At 42.1% G+C, this 15,170-nt stretch overlaps 1 protein-coding gene across 4 annotated transcripts in view; it reads left to right on the forward strand.

Moving 5' to 3' along the window:
- DVL1 (dishevelled segment polarity protein 1) overlaps positions 1–15,170 on the forward strand; it is a 95,932-nt gene that overhangs the window by 49,566 nt on the left and 31,196 nt on the right. For all 4 annotated transcript variants that reach the window (XR_011559720.1, XM_070759196.1, XM_070759195.1 and 1 more), the window contains exons 4-8: positions 1,515–1,627; positions 8,218–8,356; positions 10,918–11,011; positions 11,396–11,465; positions 13,944–14,083. Coding sequence is in view for 3 of the 4 variants with exons in the window: in XM_070759196.1 (XP_070615297.1) it covers positions 1,515–1,627; positions 8,218–8,356; positions 10,918–11,011; positions 11,396–11,465; positions 13,944–14,083 (556 nt within the window). In the remaining variant the exon portion in view is untranslated. The remainder of the gene's footprint in view (positions 1–1,514; positions 1,628–8,217; positions 8,357–10,917; positions 11,012–11,395; positions 11,466–13,943; positions 14,084–15,170) is intronic.

Genomic DNA, 15,170 nt, shown 5'->3' on the forward strand with positions numbered 1-15,170 from the left:
ATAAAACAAGAAGTACGACACTCAAAGGTGATAAAATCTGGAATTCTGCGTCCAGGATAATCTCTTTACTTTTTTTTTGTTGTTGTTCCTCCGTCCTGGGAATGGGTCACACCCTGCGTGTAGCATTTCCGCCTAAAACAGTTGGAGAGATCAACGGCTTCAGCCAGCCGGCCTCTTTCTTTTAGCGTTGATGTTTCTGCCCTCTCCTGGCTGTTACCTCGCATGGTTAGACAAAATGTTGTATTTTTAAAAAAATTATTTCTCTAACACGTACGTAAAATATTGGAAGATTGATCAATCAGAAGGAATCTGTAGCCTCTTTTCAAACTGGCATCTTTTCTTAAAAGTCATAAGACTTTTATAATGGTTTTTTTTTATAATAATGAAGATTTATTAAAGGGTTCCATATAAATGAGAGATCCTGTCTTAGAGTGTGTGCACCACATTTGATAGGAATAGAATAGAACAGAATATCGGAAAGAATAGAATAGGACAGAACATTAGAATAGAATAGAATATAAGAGTAGAGTACACAGAAGAATAGAATGGAATAGAACAGAACAGAACATTGGAAAGAATAGAATATAACATTGGAAAGGATAGAATAGAATAGAACAGAACATTGGAAAGAATAGAACAGAACATTGGAAAGAATAGAACAGAACATTGGAAAGAATAGAATAGAATAGAACAGAACATTGGAAAGAATAGAATATAACATTGGAAAGAATAGAATAGAACAGAATAGAACAGAACATTGGAAAGAATAGAATATAACATTGGAAAGAATAGAATAGAACAGAATAGAACAGAACATTGGAAAGAATAGAATATAACATTGGAAAGAATAGAATAGAACAGAATAGAACAGAACATTGGAAAGAATAGAATATAACATTGGAAAGAATAGAATAGAACAGAATAGAACAGAACATTGGAAAGAATAGAATATAACATTGGAAAGAATAGAATAGAATAGAACATTGGAAAGAATAGAATATAACATTGGAAAGAATAGAATAGAACAGAATAGAACAGAACATTGGAAAGAATTAGAATAGAATAGAACAGAACAGAACATTGGAAAGAATAGAATATAACATTGGAAAGAATAGAATATAACAGAATAGAATAGAACATTGGAAATAATAGAATAGAATAGAATAGAAAATAGAATAAGGGGAGGGGAGATGAGGGGAGAAGAATAGAATAGAAGAAGAGAAGAGAACAAACAGAAGAATAAAATAGAGTAGAAGAGTAGAATAGAATAGAACAGAAGAGAATATTGGAAAGAATAGAACAGAACAGAATAGACTATTGGAATGAGTAGAGTAAAATGGAAGGAGAGGTACAGAGAAGAAGAGAAGAACAGAACAGAATTTTATTGGCCAAGTGTGATTGGACACACAAGGAATTCCCCCTGCTGCATGTGCCCTCAGTGTACATAAAAGAAAAGGTAAGTTCTTCAAGAATCCTTGATGCCGTCTCTTCTTCTTCCCCTTCCACTCCCTCAGCCCAAATGCCTCCAGCAGCCGAGATGGGTTGGACAACGAAACAGGAACCGAGTCTGTGGTCAGCCACCGGCGGGATCGTCACCGGCGGAGGAACCGAGAAGGCCACGAAGATGGTAACTAAGCTCTTCCCCTTTTGTCCCCTCCGATGCCTTGGATTGGCCTGCGTTTCTGAGGGGACACAGGAGCCTTAAAAAACCCATTGTCGGGAGGATTTGCCGAGAAAAATCAGGTCTGCAACGGAAACTTTTAAGGTGCCCGTTGCAAAGGTCTGGAGCAGCATCCGCGCACACACTTCGGTGCCACAATACTCTCAGAGGCATGTAATGAGTGCAAGCAAACATTCTCCAGTAAACATGCAGGTTCATGTAGAAAGCGGTATACAGTGTTACCTCTACTTACAAACTTAATTCGTCCCCTGACCAGGTTCTTAAGTAGAAAAGTTTGTAAGAAGAAGCCATTTTCCCCATAGGAATCAATGTAAAAGCAAATAATGCGTGCGATTGGGGAAACCCCAGGGAGGGTGGAGGCCCTGTTTCCTCCCAGGAGATTCCTAGAGAGGCTCCACGGAGGCTTCTCCCCGCTTTTTCCGGCCCTGTTTCCTCCCAGGAGATTCCTAGAAAGGCCCCACGGAGGCTTCTTCCTGCCTTTTCCGGTTACAGTTTCGGAGGCTCGGGTTTGTAAGTGGGGAATGGTTCTTGAGAAGAGGGGAAAAAATCTTGAACACCCGGTTCTTATCTAAAAAAGTTCGTAAGTAGAGGTGCTTGTAGGTAGAGGTACCACTGTACTGTCTAAATTGTTTTAAAAACAATTGGAGTTTTAACTCCTGGTGATCTTCCTGGGCCATTTGGCGTTGTTTTCTTAGGCAAGAAGGTGGAAGTAGCTTGCTGCTTCTTTCGTCCCAGGTATTTCCCAGGCTCACCTCCTGCCTTTCATATTCTCTCTCTCTCTCTCTCTTTTAATAATTTTTATTCATTTATAAACATTAAAAATACATAAAATAAAATACAAACAAATAAGACATTGCACAAAACGAACCAAAACCAAAACATTTACATATACATATATAAACTATTATTTAATGCTTATTTACTATTTTTAATCTATTTCTACTGTCATTGTAATTTATGTAACTCCAAGGACCCTAATTATAACACCATTACTGAATATATATATTTCTAAGTATATTCCATATTCTATATTATTCTATTCCATTCTATTCTATTCCTTATTATATTCTACATTCTATATTCCATTCCATTTTACATTCTATTCTATTCTATTCTATTCTCTATTCTATTCTATTCTTCATTCTATTCTATCCTATATCCCATATCCTATATCTTATATTCCATTTTCCATTCCATTCTATTCTATTCTCTGTTCTATTCTATTCTATCCTATATCCCATATCCGATATCTTATATCCCATTTTCCATTCCATTCTATTCTATTCTCTATTCTATTCTCTATTCTATTCTCTATTCTATTCTATTCTCTATTCTGTTCTATTCTCTATTCTATTCTATTCTCTATTCTATTCTATTCTTCATTTTATTCTATTCTATCCTATATCCCATATCCTATATCTTATATCCCATTTTCCATTCCATTCTATTCTATTCTCTATTCTATTCTATTCTTCATTCTATTCTATTCTATTCTATTCTATCCTATATCCCATATCCTTTATCTTATATCCCATTTTCCATTCCATTCTATTCTATTCTCTATTCTATTCTATTCTCTATTCTATTCTATTCTTCATTTTATTCTATTCTATCCTATATCCCATATCCTATATCTTATATCCCATTTTCCATTCCATTCTATTCTATTCTATTCTATTCTTCATTCTATTCTATTCTATTCTATCCTATATCCCATATCCTTTATCTTATATCCCATTTTCCATTCCATTTTATTCTATTCTCTATTCTATTCTATTCTCTATTCTATTCTATTCTTCATTCTATTCTATCCTATCCTATATCCCATATCCTATATCTTATATCCCGTTTTCCATTCCATTCTATATTCCATTCTATTAACATTCCCTCAAGATTTAGAGGGGGATCGAACCCCCTCTCAAGTAAGCCTCGTGGTTTACGATCGCTTGGTTTGGCCTGCATTGGTTGTGAGCGTGTGTCCCTCTTGCTTTGGCCTTCTGTGAGAACGCAGGCCGGGTCACAACCCAGCCAGGAAATCAACCTTCTTCTTCTCCTCTCGTCGTCTTCATGTCCTCTCCTTTACCCTCTTCGGAGGTGAGCTGTGCCATCTGCGAGGCAGCGGGCAAGAGCTTTCTTCTGTAACGCCAGCCTTGGAACTCGGCCGCGTGGATACTAACGCACGCCTGCAGGAAGGGGGAACAAACCCTTCTCGACCGAGGGATAATTTGCACCGACAGGGAGTATGGAAACAAGCCAGAGATGGGGCTGTCTATTTGCCAAAATCTGCTTTTATCCCTGTCTGGGGTCTCATTAAGGGGGCTTCTCCCTGCGCGTTTGGCAGGGTTTTTATTTTATTTTAACGGGAAGCAATATGCCCGCTGTCACAGCTACTGGCGCGTCCCCCTCGCCCCGGCTTGAAACGATAAACGCCACGCAAGGTTCAGACAATGGGGCGATCCCGATTAAAAGGGAAAAGAAGAATACTTAATTGGAAGTTTTTAGGAGCTCTGTTTGGGGTTCCTCATTATATAACTGAGGTTCCTTTGTAGCTCCCAACCCTCCTTTCCTGTTTTCTAAAGATGGGGAAAAGACTCCAATTAGGGAGATAATTAAGAATCGTTTTGTTCAGAATCGGGACACGGCTGAGTGTGTGTATGTGTGTGTGTCAAATGTCACCCTCATCATTTTACTTCCTTGTTCTCGTCCGTAGAGGGCAAAAGAAGGTGGATTTTGACCGTCTGAATCTAGCCATCCATGCTGGGGTTGGAGAGAATCGGCAGATGGCTGCTTGAAATGTCGGCAACAAATAATGAGGCGTGACTGGTTTGGTTTTTGTGTGTTTGTGTGTGTGTGTAAAGGAGTGTGCCGAGTAACCCTTGAGTTACCAAGGATACCCAGAGGAAACCTGGAGGGGGCAGGTAGCCAACTGATAGCCCAGAGATACAAGTAATAGTTAAGATAACCAGATACATTAAGTGTCTAAATATTATTTATTTATTATTATTATTTGGATTTCTATGCCGTTCCTCTCCGTGGACTTGGGGCGGCTCACAGCAAATATAGATAACATAGTAATATAATCGATCCAACTAACACAATTAAAAAACTTTAAAAATCCTAAAACACTTTAAAACACCCAATTATTGTTCACTCAATAGATCACACTAAAAACACTCGTTGGTCAGGGGGAGCGATCTAATTTCCCCAGGCCTGGCTGCAAAGATGAGTTTTTAAACTTTTTCGGAAGGCAAGGAAGGTGGGGGCAGTGCGAATCTCTGGGGCAAAAAAGGGGGCAAAAATCAGACCCATTTTTGTAAAAATGGGGGCATTTTTGCCTTCCCCCCAGCCACCAGGAGCATTTTTCAGGCCTCCCAAACCCTCTGCGCCAGTGTTTCCCAACCTTGGCCACTTGAAGATATTTGGACTTCAACTCCCAGAATTCCCCAGCCAGCATTTGCTGGCTGGGGAATTCTGGGAGTTGAAGTCCAAATATCTTCAAGTGGCCAAGGTTGGGAAACACTGCTCTGCGCAACCCATTTTTGCATGAGTGGAAGCAAAATCTCGCTAGGGGATGCTTGTGCACATGTAAATCCAGCGACCTTTTGCTTCTGTGCATGTGCCGAAGTAAAAATTCGCTGAAATCGTGCACAAGTGAGCGAGTGTCCCCTCCCTTGCAAGATTCTGGCACTTTGTCGTTTCCTGCGCATGCATGGAAGCACAATCGCATGAGGGGATGTGCAAGGGAGTGTAGCGTGTGCGAGAATGAGCGTGAATCGCCGTGATGTGCAGGCCGCGCACCGGTGGGCAGGTAAGAGCAACCTGTCCCTCCTTGTCCAGGAGCTCTAATCGCCTGAGCTAATAGTCAGAGGCTGAAGGAGGGGGACTTGGCCGCTTAATAGTTTTTAAAACACGGGTTTCCTCAACAGACCATCTTTCTAAGCTGCTTAATAAACGCTGAAGGCCCAGAGGAGGACACGTACATTATCAGAGCCTCCTTCCGTCCTACTTCTGGAACTGCCACAGGGGACACAAATCCAGGCAGGAACATGTGGCTCGGATAGCGTACATTTGGGTCACTCGTGTCGTCAGGCTCCGGATTGTAGCTGAAGGGGGATTTCAAGGCCAGACGATGACTAGCAAGGGGTGTTAAATGTTGGGGAAGGACAAAATTTGGACGAGCAAGTCCTGCTGGGTTACTCTGTCTTTAGAAAGGTTTCTGGTTGCCTCCATCCGTCCGTCCGTCCTCCCTACTTTTTACTTGTTCTTTCTTTTCTTTCCTTTCTTTCTTTCTTTCTTTCTTTCTTTCTTTCTTTCTTTCTTTTGTTAGTTAGTTAGTTAGTTAGTTAGTTATTTTTCCTTCCTTCCTTCCTTCCTTTCCTTCTTTCTTTCTTTCTTCATTTATTTATTTAGTTAATTAGTTAGTTTCTTCTTCCTTCCTTCCTTCCTTCCTTCCTCCTTCTTTCTTTTCCTCCCTCCCTCCCTCCTTTCTTTCTTTTTTATTTTTTTATTTTCTTTCTTTCTTTTTTCTTTATTTTCGTCCCTTCTTTCTTTCTTTCTCTCTCTCTTTAATTCTTTCTTCTTCCTCCTTTCTTTTATTTATTTATTTATTTTCTTTCTTCCTTCTTTCTTCTTTCTTTTCCTCCCTCCCTCCCTCCTTTCTTTCTTTCTTTCTTTCTTTCTTTCTGTCTTTCTTTTACTTGCTCTTTCTTTTTTCTTTCTTTCTCTACTTTAATTCTTTTATTTATTTATTTATTTCTTCTTCCTCCTTTCCTCTCCATTTTTTCCTTTCTTTCCTTTCCTATCCCTTTTCTTCCTTCCCTCCGCTCCCCTTCACTTCCCTTCCCTGAAGCCATGAGACGCAGAACCGTTGCGGGGGACTTACAAGCGAATTAGGAGCGCAGCTATTCTTTTCCTTCTCTACACCAGCAAAATCCTGAAAACCACAACATTTGGCTGTAGCTCTGCCTAATCGGGCAGCAGCTTATGGGGATGATAGGCGCTTAAATCCAAACCCTTTGATTTTCACTAGGGCTGGGGATTAAGTTGACTTTTTGTATAAGAGTTGTATTAAGAGCCGGGGTGGCGCAGTGGTTAGAGCGCAGAACTGCAGGCTACTTCAGCTAACTGCTAGTTGTCGTTCAGTGGTTCAAATCTCACCACTGGCTCAAGGTTGACTCAGCCTTCCCTCCTTCAGAGGTGGGTCAAATGAGGACCCAGATTTTTGGGGGCAATAGGCTGATTTTGTAAACCGCTTTGAGAGGGCTGTCAAAGCACTATGTAAAAGCATTATGTGCAGAAGCAAAAAACAACCAGAAATAGGCAAAATCGCACACGCATGAGCCTCCTCGTATGAGATCTCGCAGCTGCGTGCGCATGGCAATTTTTACTACCCATACGGGTGGGTAGAGGTGTCCAAAGTGGTCGGGAGTGGGCAACCCTGGCAACGTGCCTATTTCTTTTTTTTCACAAAATGTAGTAGTTTACTACTGTGTGCAGTCATTTACTGCAGGGTGGTTTGTGGCTAGATTCTGCAGGGTAGCTTCCTCTCTTAGAAACATTTGTTTGTTTGTTTGTTTGTTTGTTTATTTGATTGATTGATTGATTGATTGATTGATTGATTTGATTTTTATGCCGCCCCTCTCCTTAGACTCAGGGCGGCTTACAACATGTTAGCAATAGCACTTTTTTAACAGAGCTAGGCTATTGCCCCCACAATCCGGGTCCTCATTGTACCCACCTCGGAAGGATGGAAGACTGAGTCAACCTTGAGCCGGCGATGAGATTTGAACTGCTGACCTTCAGATCTACAAGTCAGCTTCAGTGGCCTGCAGTACAGCACTCTACCTGCTGCACCACCCCGGCTCAAACATAGAAGATTGATGGCAGAAAAAGACCTCCTGGTCCACCTAGTCTGCCCTTATACTATTTCCTGCATTTTATCTTAGGATGGATCTCTGTTTATCACAGGCATGTTTACATTCAGTGACTGTGGATTGACCAACCACGTCTGCTGGAAGTTTGTTCCAAGCATCTACTACTCTTTCAGTCAAATCATATTTTCTCACGTGGCTTCTGATCTTTCCCCCAATTCACTTCAGATTGTACCCCCTTGTTCTTGTGTTCACTTTCCTGTTAAAAACACTTCCCCCCTGAACCTTATTTAACCCTTTCACATATTTAAATGTTTCGATCCTGTCCCCCCTTTCCCTTCTGTCCTCCAGATTATACAGGTTGAGTTCATGAAGTCTTTCCTGATCAGTTTTAAGCTTAAGACCTTCCACCGTTTTTGTAGCCCGTCTTTGGACCCATTCAATGTTATCAATCTCTTTTTGTCGGTGAGGTCTGCAGAACTGGACACAGTATTCCTCTTTCCAAAGGCCAAGAAGTGACAGGAATCCCAGCCCTTGAACCCACTATCCCATGCTGCTGTTTACATCCCTGCCCTATTATCTTCTTTTATCATGATTGCCCACTGACTGTCAGCCCAGTCCAGCCTGACCATTCTTTGCTCATTCACCCTGTTTTGATTTCTACAGTCACTCGCATCAATGGGCACCCGAAAGTTGACCGACTCTGGGAGCCACCGCCTGGTTACGATAGCTCCTCTACTGTGATGAGCAGCGAACTCGAATCCAGCAGTTTTGTGGACTCGGACAATGAAGAAAACACCAGCAGGTAAGAAAGCCCTCAGCCTACCCCACCACATTTTTCAGGGGTGCTTCTTAGACCTCATCTGAGTAACGGCGCGTCCTATAAATACCGTATAGTGGTACCTCTACTTACGAACTTAATTCGTTCCATGACCAGGTTCTTAAGTAGAAACATTTGTAAGAAGAAACAATTTTTCTGATAGAAATCAATGTAAAAGCAAATAATGTGTGCAATTGGGGAAACCACAGGGAGGGTGGAGGCCCTGTTTCCTCCCAGGGGATTCCTAGAGAGACCCCACGGAGGCTTCTCCCCGCCTTTTCCAGCCCCGTTTCCTTCCAGGAGATTCCTAGAGAGGCCCCACGGAGGCTTCTCCCCGCCTTTTCCGGCCCTGTTTCCTCCCAGGAGATTCCTAGAGTGGCCCCAGGGAGGCTTCTCCCCACCTTTTCTGGCCCTGTTTCCTCCCAGGAGATTCCTAGAGAGGCCCCATGGAGGCTTCTCCCTGCCTTTTCCGGCCCTGTTTCTTCCCAGAAGATTTCTAGAGAGGCCCCACGGAGGCTTCTCCCCGCCTTTTCCTGCTCTGTTTTTTCCATTGCTATTCCCTCCAAAAAAGGTTCCCCTTATCTTATCAAGCCAGGCAAGGAGTGACTGGGAGGGAAGGGCGAGGGGCAGGGCCAGCCAGTGGTGGGATCACCTGGCAGGGAATCACAGCAGAGGGCCCAAGGAGCCACATGTGACTCCAGAGCTGTAGGTTGCCGACACCCAGCCTATTTTGTCACAGCATCGTCCTGTTGGCTGATATTTGGCTCTGGCCTGCTGCAATCTGGAGAGGCTTTTTCACATCTGTGGTTGTGAAGTCAAACCTCTCTCACACAGTCTTTATGTGCATTGCCTTGCCTTGTCCTTCAGTTGCAGCTCCCATCATCTGGGCTGGATCGCCTGTTCTGTCCAGGACTGTCCATTTCTTATAACAAAAAGTATATATGAATCCACCCTTAAATTTAACATTATTGTTTTAATCTGTTAAAACTTCTAGAGTTCACCACCATTTTAAATTTGATGGTATAGACCAGCGAATGTTTATTCACGCACATGGGTGCATGTGCTCACACCCCTTCTCTCCCCACACACATGCAAACCACCCTGTGCTGCCCCTTTGCATGCACACAATCCCCTCCTTCATCCCCGTGCATTCGCACAGCCTCACTGAAGCCTGAGATGTGAAAAAACGGCAAAGGTGGAAGTTCAGAAAAAAGCGCTTCCGGTTTGCCCGTTGGGCTGTTTTTTGCACTCTGGAGGGTTCAGGAAAGACTGGAGTGCAAAAAACAGCCCAATGGGCAAACCGGAAGTTTGGAAAAACACACTTCCGGTTTGCCTATTGATCTTAATTTTTGCACTCCGGGGCTTCAGGAAGCTTCCCTGAACCCTCCAGAGTGGAAAAAAACAGTCCAACGGGCAAACCGGTAGTGAGTTTTTCCGAACTTCCGGTTTGTCTGTTGGGCGGGTTTTTTTGCACTCCGGGTCTTCAGGGAAGCTTCCCGGAAGCGTCCGGAGGGTGAAACGACATTCCCCAAGGCTGATAATCAGCTGACCACTGTGCGCATGCCCTCTGGAGCTGACATAGGGCAACGTCTCGCGTGCTTTTCGATATGGCTCCATGTGCCACCTGTGGCCCACATGCCATAGGTTTTCCATCACAAGCATAGATATTGAATAAATACATAAATGAAAAATAAAAACAACCCGCTCCCTCTTTTACATCCAACCCCCCCAAACTTGGCAGCTCATGAGCCTAGCAGGTTTCCCTTCTGACCTGGCATGTGCGAACTGCCGGCCAGGCAGGGGAAAAGAATGGAATGTGTCCAGGTATGTTGTCCCATATTACAAAGATGGATTTTCATAAGGCAAGGAGACGTTCCAGCAGGAGGGGAGGAGAGATGGGGAGGGGCTGCCACTCAGTGGGGGGGGGGAAGACAAGGAGGCTTTTGTCCAGTGTTGGGTAGGCCCATTGTGCCAGTCGGGGTGGGTGGAGTGGGGCCCAAGGCTTGTTCTGTTAAAATAGGGAGCAATGTTTTGGTTCTGCTTGCATGTGAGTATTGGACTTTTTTTCTTTTTTCTTTTTCTTTTCTTTTCTCTTTCTTTTCTCTTCTCTTCTCTTCTTTCTTTCTTCTTTCTTTTCCTCCCTCCCTCCGTCCCTTCTTTCTTTATTTATTCTTCCTCCTTCCCTCCCTTTCTTTATCTCTCTCTTCTTCCTTCCTTCCACCCACCTTTTCTACCTTCTTTCTCTTTCCCTCTCTCTTTCTCTCTCTTTCTTCTTCCTTCCTTCCACCCTCCCTCCTTCCTTCCTTCCTTCCTTCCTTTCTTTCTTTCTCTTTCTCTCTTTCCTTCTTTCTTTCCTTCTTTCTTTCTTTCTTCCTTTCTCTTTCTCTCTCTCTCTCTTTCTTTCTTTCGTTCTTTCTCTGTCTCTCTCCCTCCCTCCCCCTTAATTTCTTCCTCTTGTAGCTCAAAAGCAGCAGCCATCCAAGAACCGAAGCGGCTGAGCTGTGCTCTGCTTTCTCAAATCCGGCTTTTTTCCCCTCTCCCTCCAGGCTGAGTAGCTCCACGGAGCAGAGCACGTCGTCCCGTCTGATTCGTAAGCACAAGCGCCGGCGAAGGAAACAGAAAATGCGACAGATCGACCGGGTGAGAGGCTGCGGATGCGGCGCTTGGCGGTTTAAAATGTCCTCTTTCTGGATCAGGCTGACATTCCCAGTGTGGGTGACGGTCCCTGTGCATGTGCAGAAGCAAAATCTCACTTGAGCACCTGTGAAATTTGCCTTAATTTGTAACTTTTTTTTTATTACACCCTTTCACGTATCAATTCTATTATATTGCATGCTGCCCAAGCGGCTTAGAAATATGAAATGTATAAATAAATAAATTTGCGGCGAGTAGTAGGTGCTCACCGCTGGGGAATGGCCGGCCAGTGCCAGACAATCTGAGATGTTTCGTAGCTGAACGCTGGCCACCATTAGTTGGAAACTGTACCATTTTGACTCTCTCTGTGTCTCTTTTTCTACCTTCCAGTCTTCCTCCTTCAGCAGCATCACCGATTCCACCATGTCCCTCAACATCATCACCGTCACCCTCAACATGGGTAAGATCCACTGGCAAGATTCGTGGGCATTGAACTCTTTTGAGAAGGCGAAAAATTGGACCATCGGTTTCAAACCAGAATCCGGCGGCTGTCGTCGTTCGCTCTGGTTTGGAAGTCATAACCCCACATCCCGGGGAAGCCTGCTCTAACGGTTTTTGTGTACTATGTTGTTGTTCAGGTGTGTGCAGAGCAAACCTTGAGTTATCAAGGACGTGCAGATAGAAACGGGGTATTGCAGTAGATCTCCAGGTCCCGTCAGCCAGGTAGTAGTGTCTGGTGGGACCTAGGGCAAGAGTCTTCTCTGTGGTGGCCCCGGCCCTTTGGAACCAACTTCCTCCAGAGATTCGTACTACTCTCACCCTCCTGGCCTTTCTCAAAGCTTTGAAAGCTTACCCGTACCAGCAGGCCTGGAGCCATAGAACATTTAGCCCTGGCCTTTAGTGTGACTGTGGTGGGAGTGAGTAGAGCTGTTTGATTTTAAATTTGGGATTTAGATTGTTTTAAATGTTGGATTTGAATTGATTTTTGTATTTTTTATATGTTGTAAGCCGCCCTGACTCCTTGGGGAAGGGTGGCATATAAGTCCAAATAATAATAATAATAATAATAATAATAATAATAATAATAATAATAATAATAATGGTTGTTGTTTTGTTGTTATTATTATTATTATTATTCTACATTTGGCTAAAAACTGCTGAAAATGTTTATTTCCATGTTCTTTACCTCTATTCTGGACATCATCAAATGGTATATAATATATAATATAATATATCTATTGTGAGCCGCCCCGAGCCTGCGGAGAAGGGCGGCATACAAATCTAATAAATAATAATAATAATAATAATAATAATAATAATAATAATAATATGCAGTAGATACAGCGGTGGGCTACTAGCCGGAACGCTAAATTGTGCTCGCCGCCATGGCTCGTAAGTGCTTGCGGGGCCAGCGGGATTTTGCTTTTGCACCTATGGAGGTAGCAAAATCACGCACGGAGCCGCAGGTGCGCCCATGTTTTGGCATTCACGGAAACAAAAAATAACTCGCCGAAACACCTACAGCTCCGTGCGTGATTTTGCTACCTCCACAGGTGCAGAAGCAAAATTGTGCTGGCCCCGCAAGGACTTATGAGCTGCCGTGGTGAGCACAATTTAGTATTCCCGCTAGAAGCTGAGTAGATATGGTAGGGTGTCCAGGAAAATAGGGGAATTATCAGGGAAATCGGCAGTTCGGGAAATATTCGGGAATTATCAGGGAATTCATGAAAAAACCCCGAAATAAATCAGGGGGGAAAACCAAGCTGTATTACAATGTTTAAAAGTCATGGAAAAATCATGTAAAAAACCCCCCAATGGATCGCGCTGCCCGGCAGAGTCAAGCAAAAATGAGCATAACTGTGGCCACAACTTGCTTCCTCAGCTACCGATAATTCTCCACGGCTTAGCCGTTTGGTATGACATCATCTACGACCGGGCCTTAACTAGATTGCAAGTTACAGGGAAATGTCAGGGAAATATCAGGGAATTTCAAAATGCTTTTCCCCTGGACACCCTGATATGAGTGATTATCCAGTCACACATAATGATACGTTAAAGTGCATATAGTATTACCTTTAACAAACAGATCAGTCCAAATAAACAGTCCAAGTCATACGCATTCAAATCAATCAATCTCCAGAAGTACAATAATCTTCTTACCAGTTTGTCTTTGTCATATACATTCAACAATGATATTACAGCTTACAAACACATCAGAATATCAGAGCATTAACACAGAGATCATTATCAGAGTCAAACAGAATGAAACAACAGAGAATAAGCCATGATCTCTAGCTCCCTCTTATGGCCACTTGCATCATTACAGCCAATCGGAACGTAGCATAGATTTTAAACCTATATTATATCAATCCATACAACCATATATTGTCAATTTGACCAGATTATTTCAGGGACCGCTTTCTGCTGCACGAATCCCAGCGACCAGTTAGATCCCACAGAGTGGGTCTTCTCCAGGTCCCGTCAACTAAACAATGTTGCTTGGCGGGACCCAGGGGAAGAGCCTTCTCTGTGGCGGCCCCGGCCCTCTGGAACCAACTCCCCCCAGAGATTAGAATTGCCCCCACCCTCCTTGCCTTTCGTAAGCTGCTTAAAACCCACCTCTGCCGCCAGGCATGGGGGAATGAGATACTCTTTCCTCCTAGGCCTTTACAATTTTATGCATGGTATGTCTGTACGTATGTTCGGTTTTATAATAAGGGTTTTTAACTGTTTTAGTATTGGATTATTATTATATGCTGTTTTATTTCTGTTGTTAGCCACCCCGAGTCTGCGGAGAGGGGCGGCATACAAATCCAAATAATAATAATAATAATAATAATAATAATAATAATAATAATAATAATAATAATAATATATAACCAACCCAACCGTTTGGACAGAGTGCTAACAATTGCTGTTCTCTTTCTTTTGATGGCAGAAAAATACAATTTTCTGGGCATCAGTATCGTAGGACAGAGCAACGACAGGGGCGACGGCGGCATTTACATTGGCTCCATCATGAAGGGCGGGGCAGTGGCGGCGGATGGACGGATTGAGCCAGGCGACATGCTTTTACAGGTTGGTTGAGAAGGGGGGTAGAAGAGGTGGCTTCTTAACCGGGCCTCAGTTTTCCTCCCTCAGCATATTTGCTTTCTCATTTAAATTTTGAAGGGCTGTTTTCATAAGCATCCCTCCCCTTCCGTTACCAGCCAGCATCTGCAAGGATGATGAATGGTATAACCTGAAGAAAATAGCATTAGGGATGGGTTGGGCTGTCTCCTTGCTGATCCATACTCTTTTTAAAAAATATTTTTTTTACTTTAAAAAATTTAATTTAATTTTTTACATTTTAATTTAATTTTTTACATTTTAATTTAATTTTTTACATTTTAATTTAAGTTTTAAATTTTAATTTAATTTTTTTAAATTTAATTTAACTTTTTAAAATGTAATTTAATTTTTTAAAATGTAATTTAATTTTTTTTAAATTTAATTTAATTTTTTTTAAATTTAATTTAATTTTTTTTAAATTTAATTTTTTTTTAATTTAATTTGTTAATTTTTTAAAATTAAGTTAATTTTTTAAAATTAAGTTAATTTTTTAAAATTAAGTTAATTTTTTTAAAATTAAGTTAATTTTTTAAAAATGTAATCTAATTTAATTTTTAATTTAAAAAAATTAATTAAAATTTAATTTAATTTAAAATTTTAATTTAATTTAAAATTTTATTCATTTTTTTAAAAAAATTATCCACATATCAAATATTTACTTCACCATATACACAACATAATAGCGCATGTCAACACATATTCATTTCTTTGGCTTCAGTATATACTATTACTATCTGCCAGTCTGAACTTTCATTGATTCTTCACTCACCCCTTTTCACCTCCTCTCCCGCCTATTTCCTTATTCCTTCTCTCCCTCTTCGTTTCCTCTCCTCTCCGCCACCTATCTCCCTCTTCTCTTCCTTCTTCCTCTTACACTTCTTAACTTGGCGGGGGTTGTTACTTATGGCTGCTACCGGTGTGATGCGCATGCAGTTTTGGGTCACCGGCGTGAACGCGCATACGTACCAGTGAGATTTTGCTTCTGCTCATGCACGGGAAGCAAAATCTCGTGAGAGGACGTGCATGCGTGTGAGATTTCAGTGATATTTTTTGT

The sequence above is a fragment of the Erythrolamprus reginae genome, chromosome 8 (genome assembly GCF_031021105.1).
Source record: "Erythrolamprus reginae isolate rEryReg1 chromosome 8, rEryReg1.hap1, whole genome shotgun sequence".
Classification (NCBI taxonomy): Eukaryota; Metazoa; Chordata; class Lepidosauria; order Squamata; family Dipsadidae; genus Erythrolamprus; species Erythrolamprus reginae.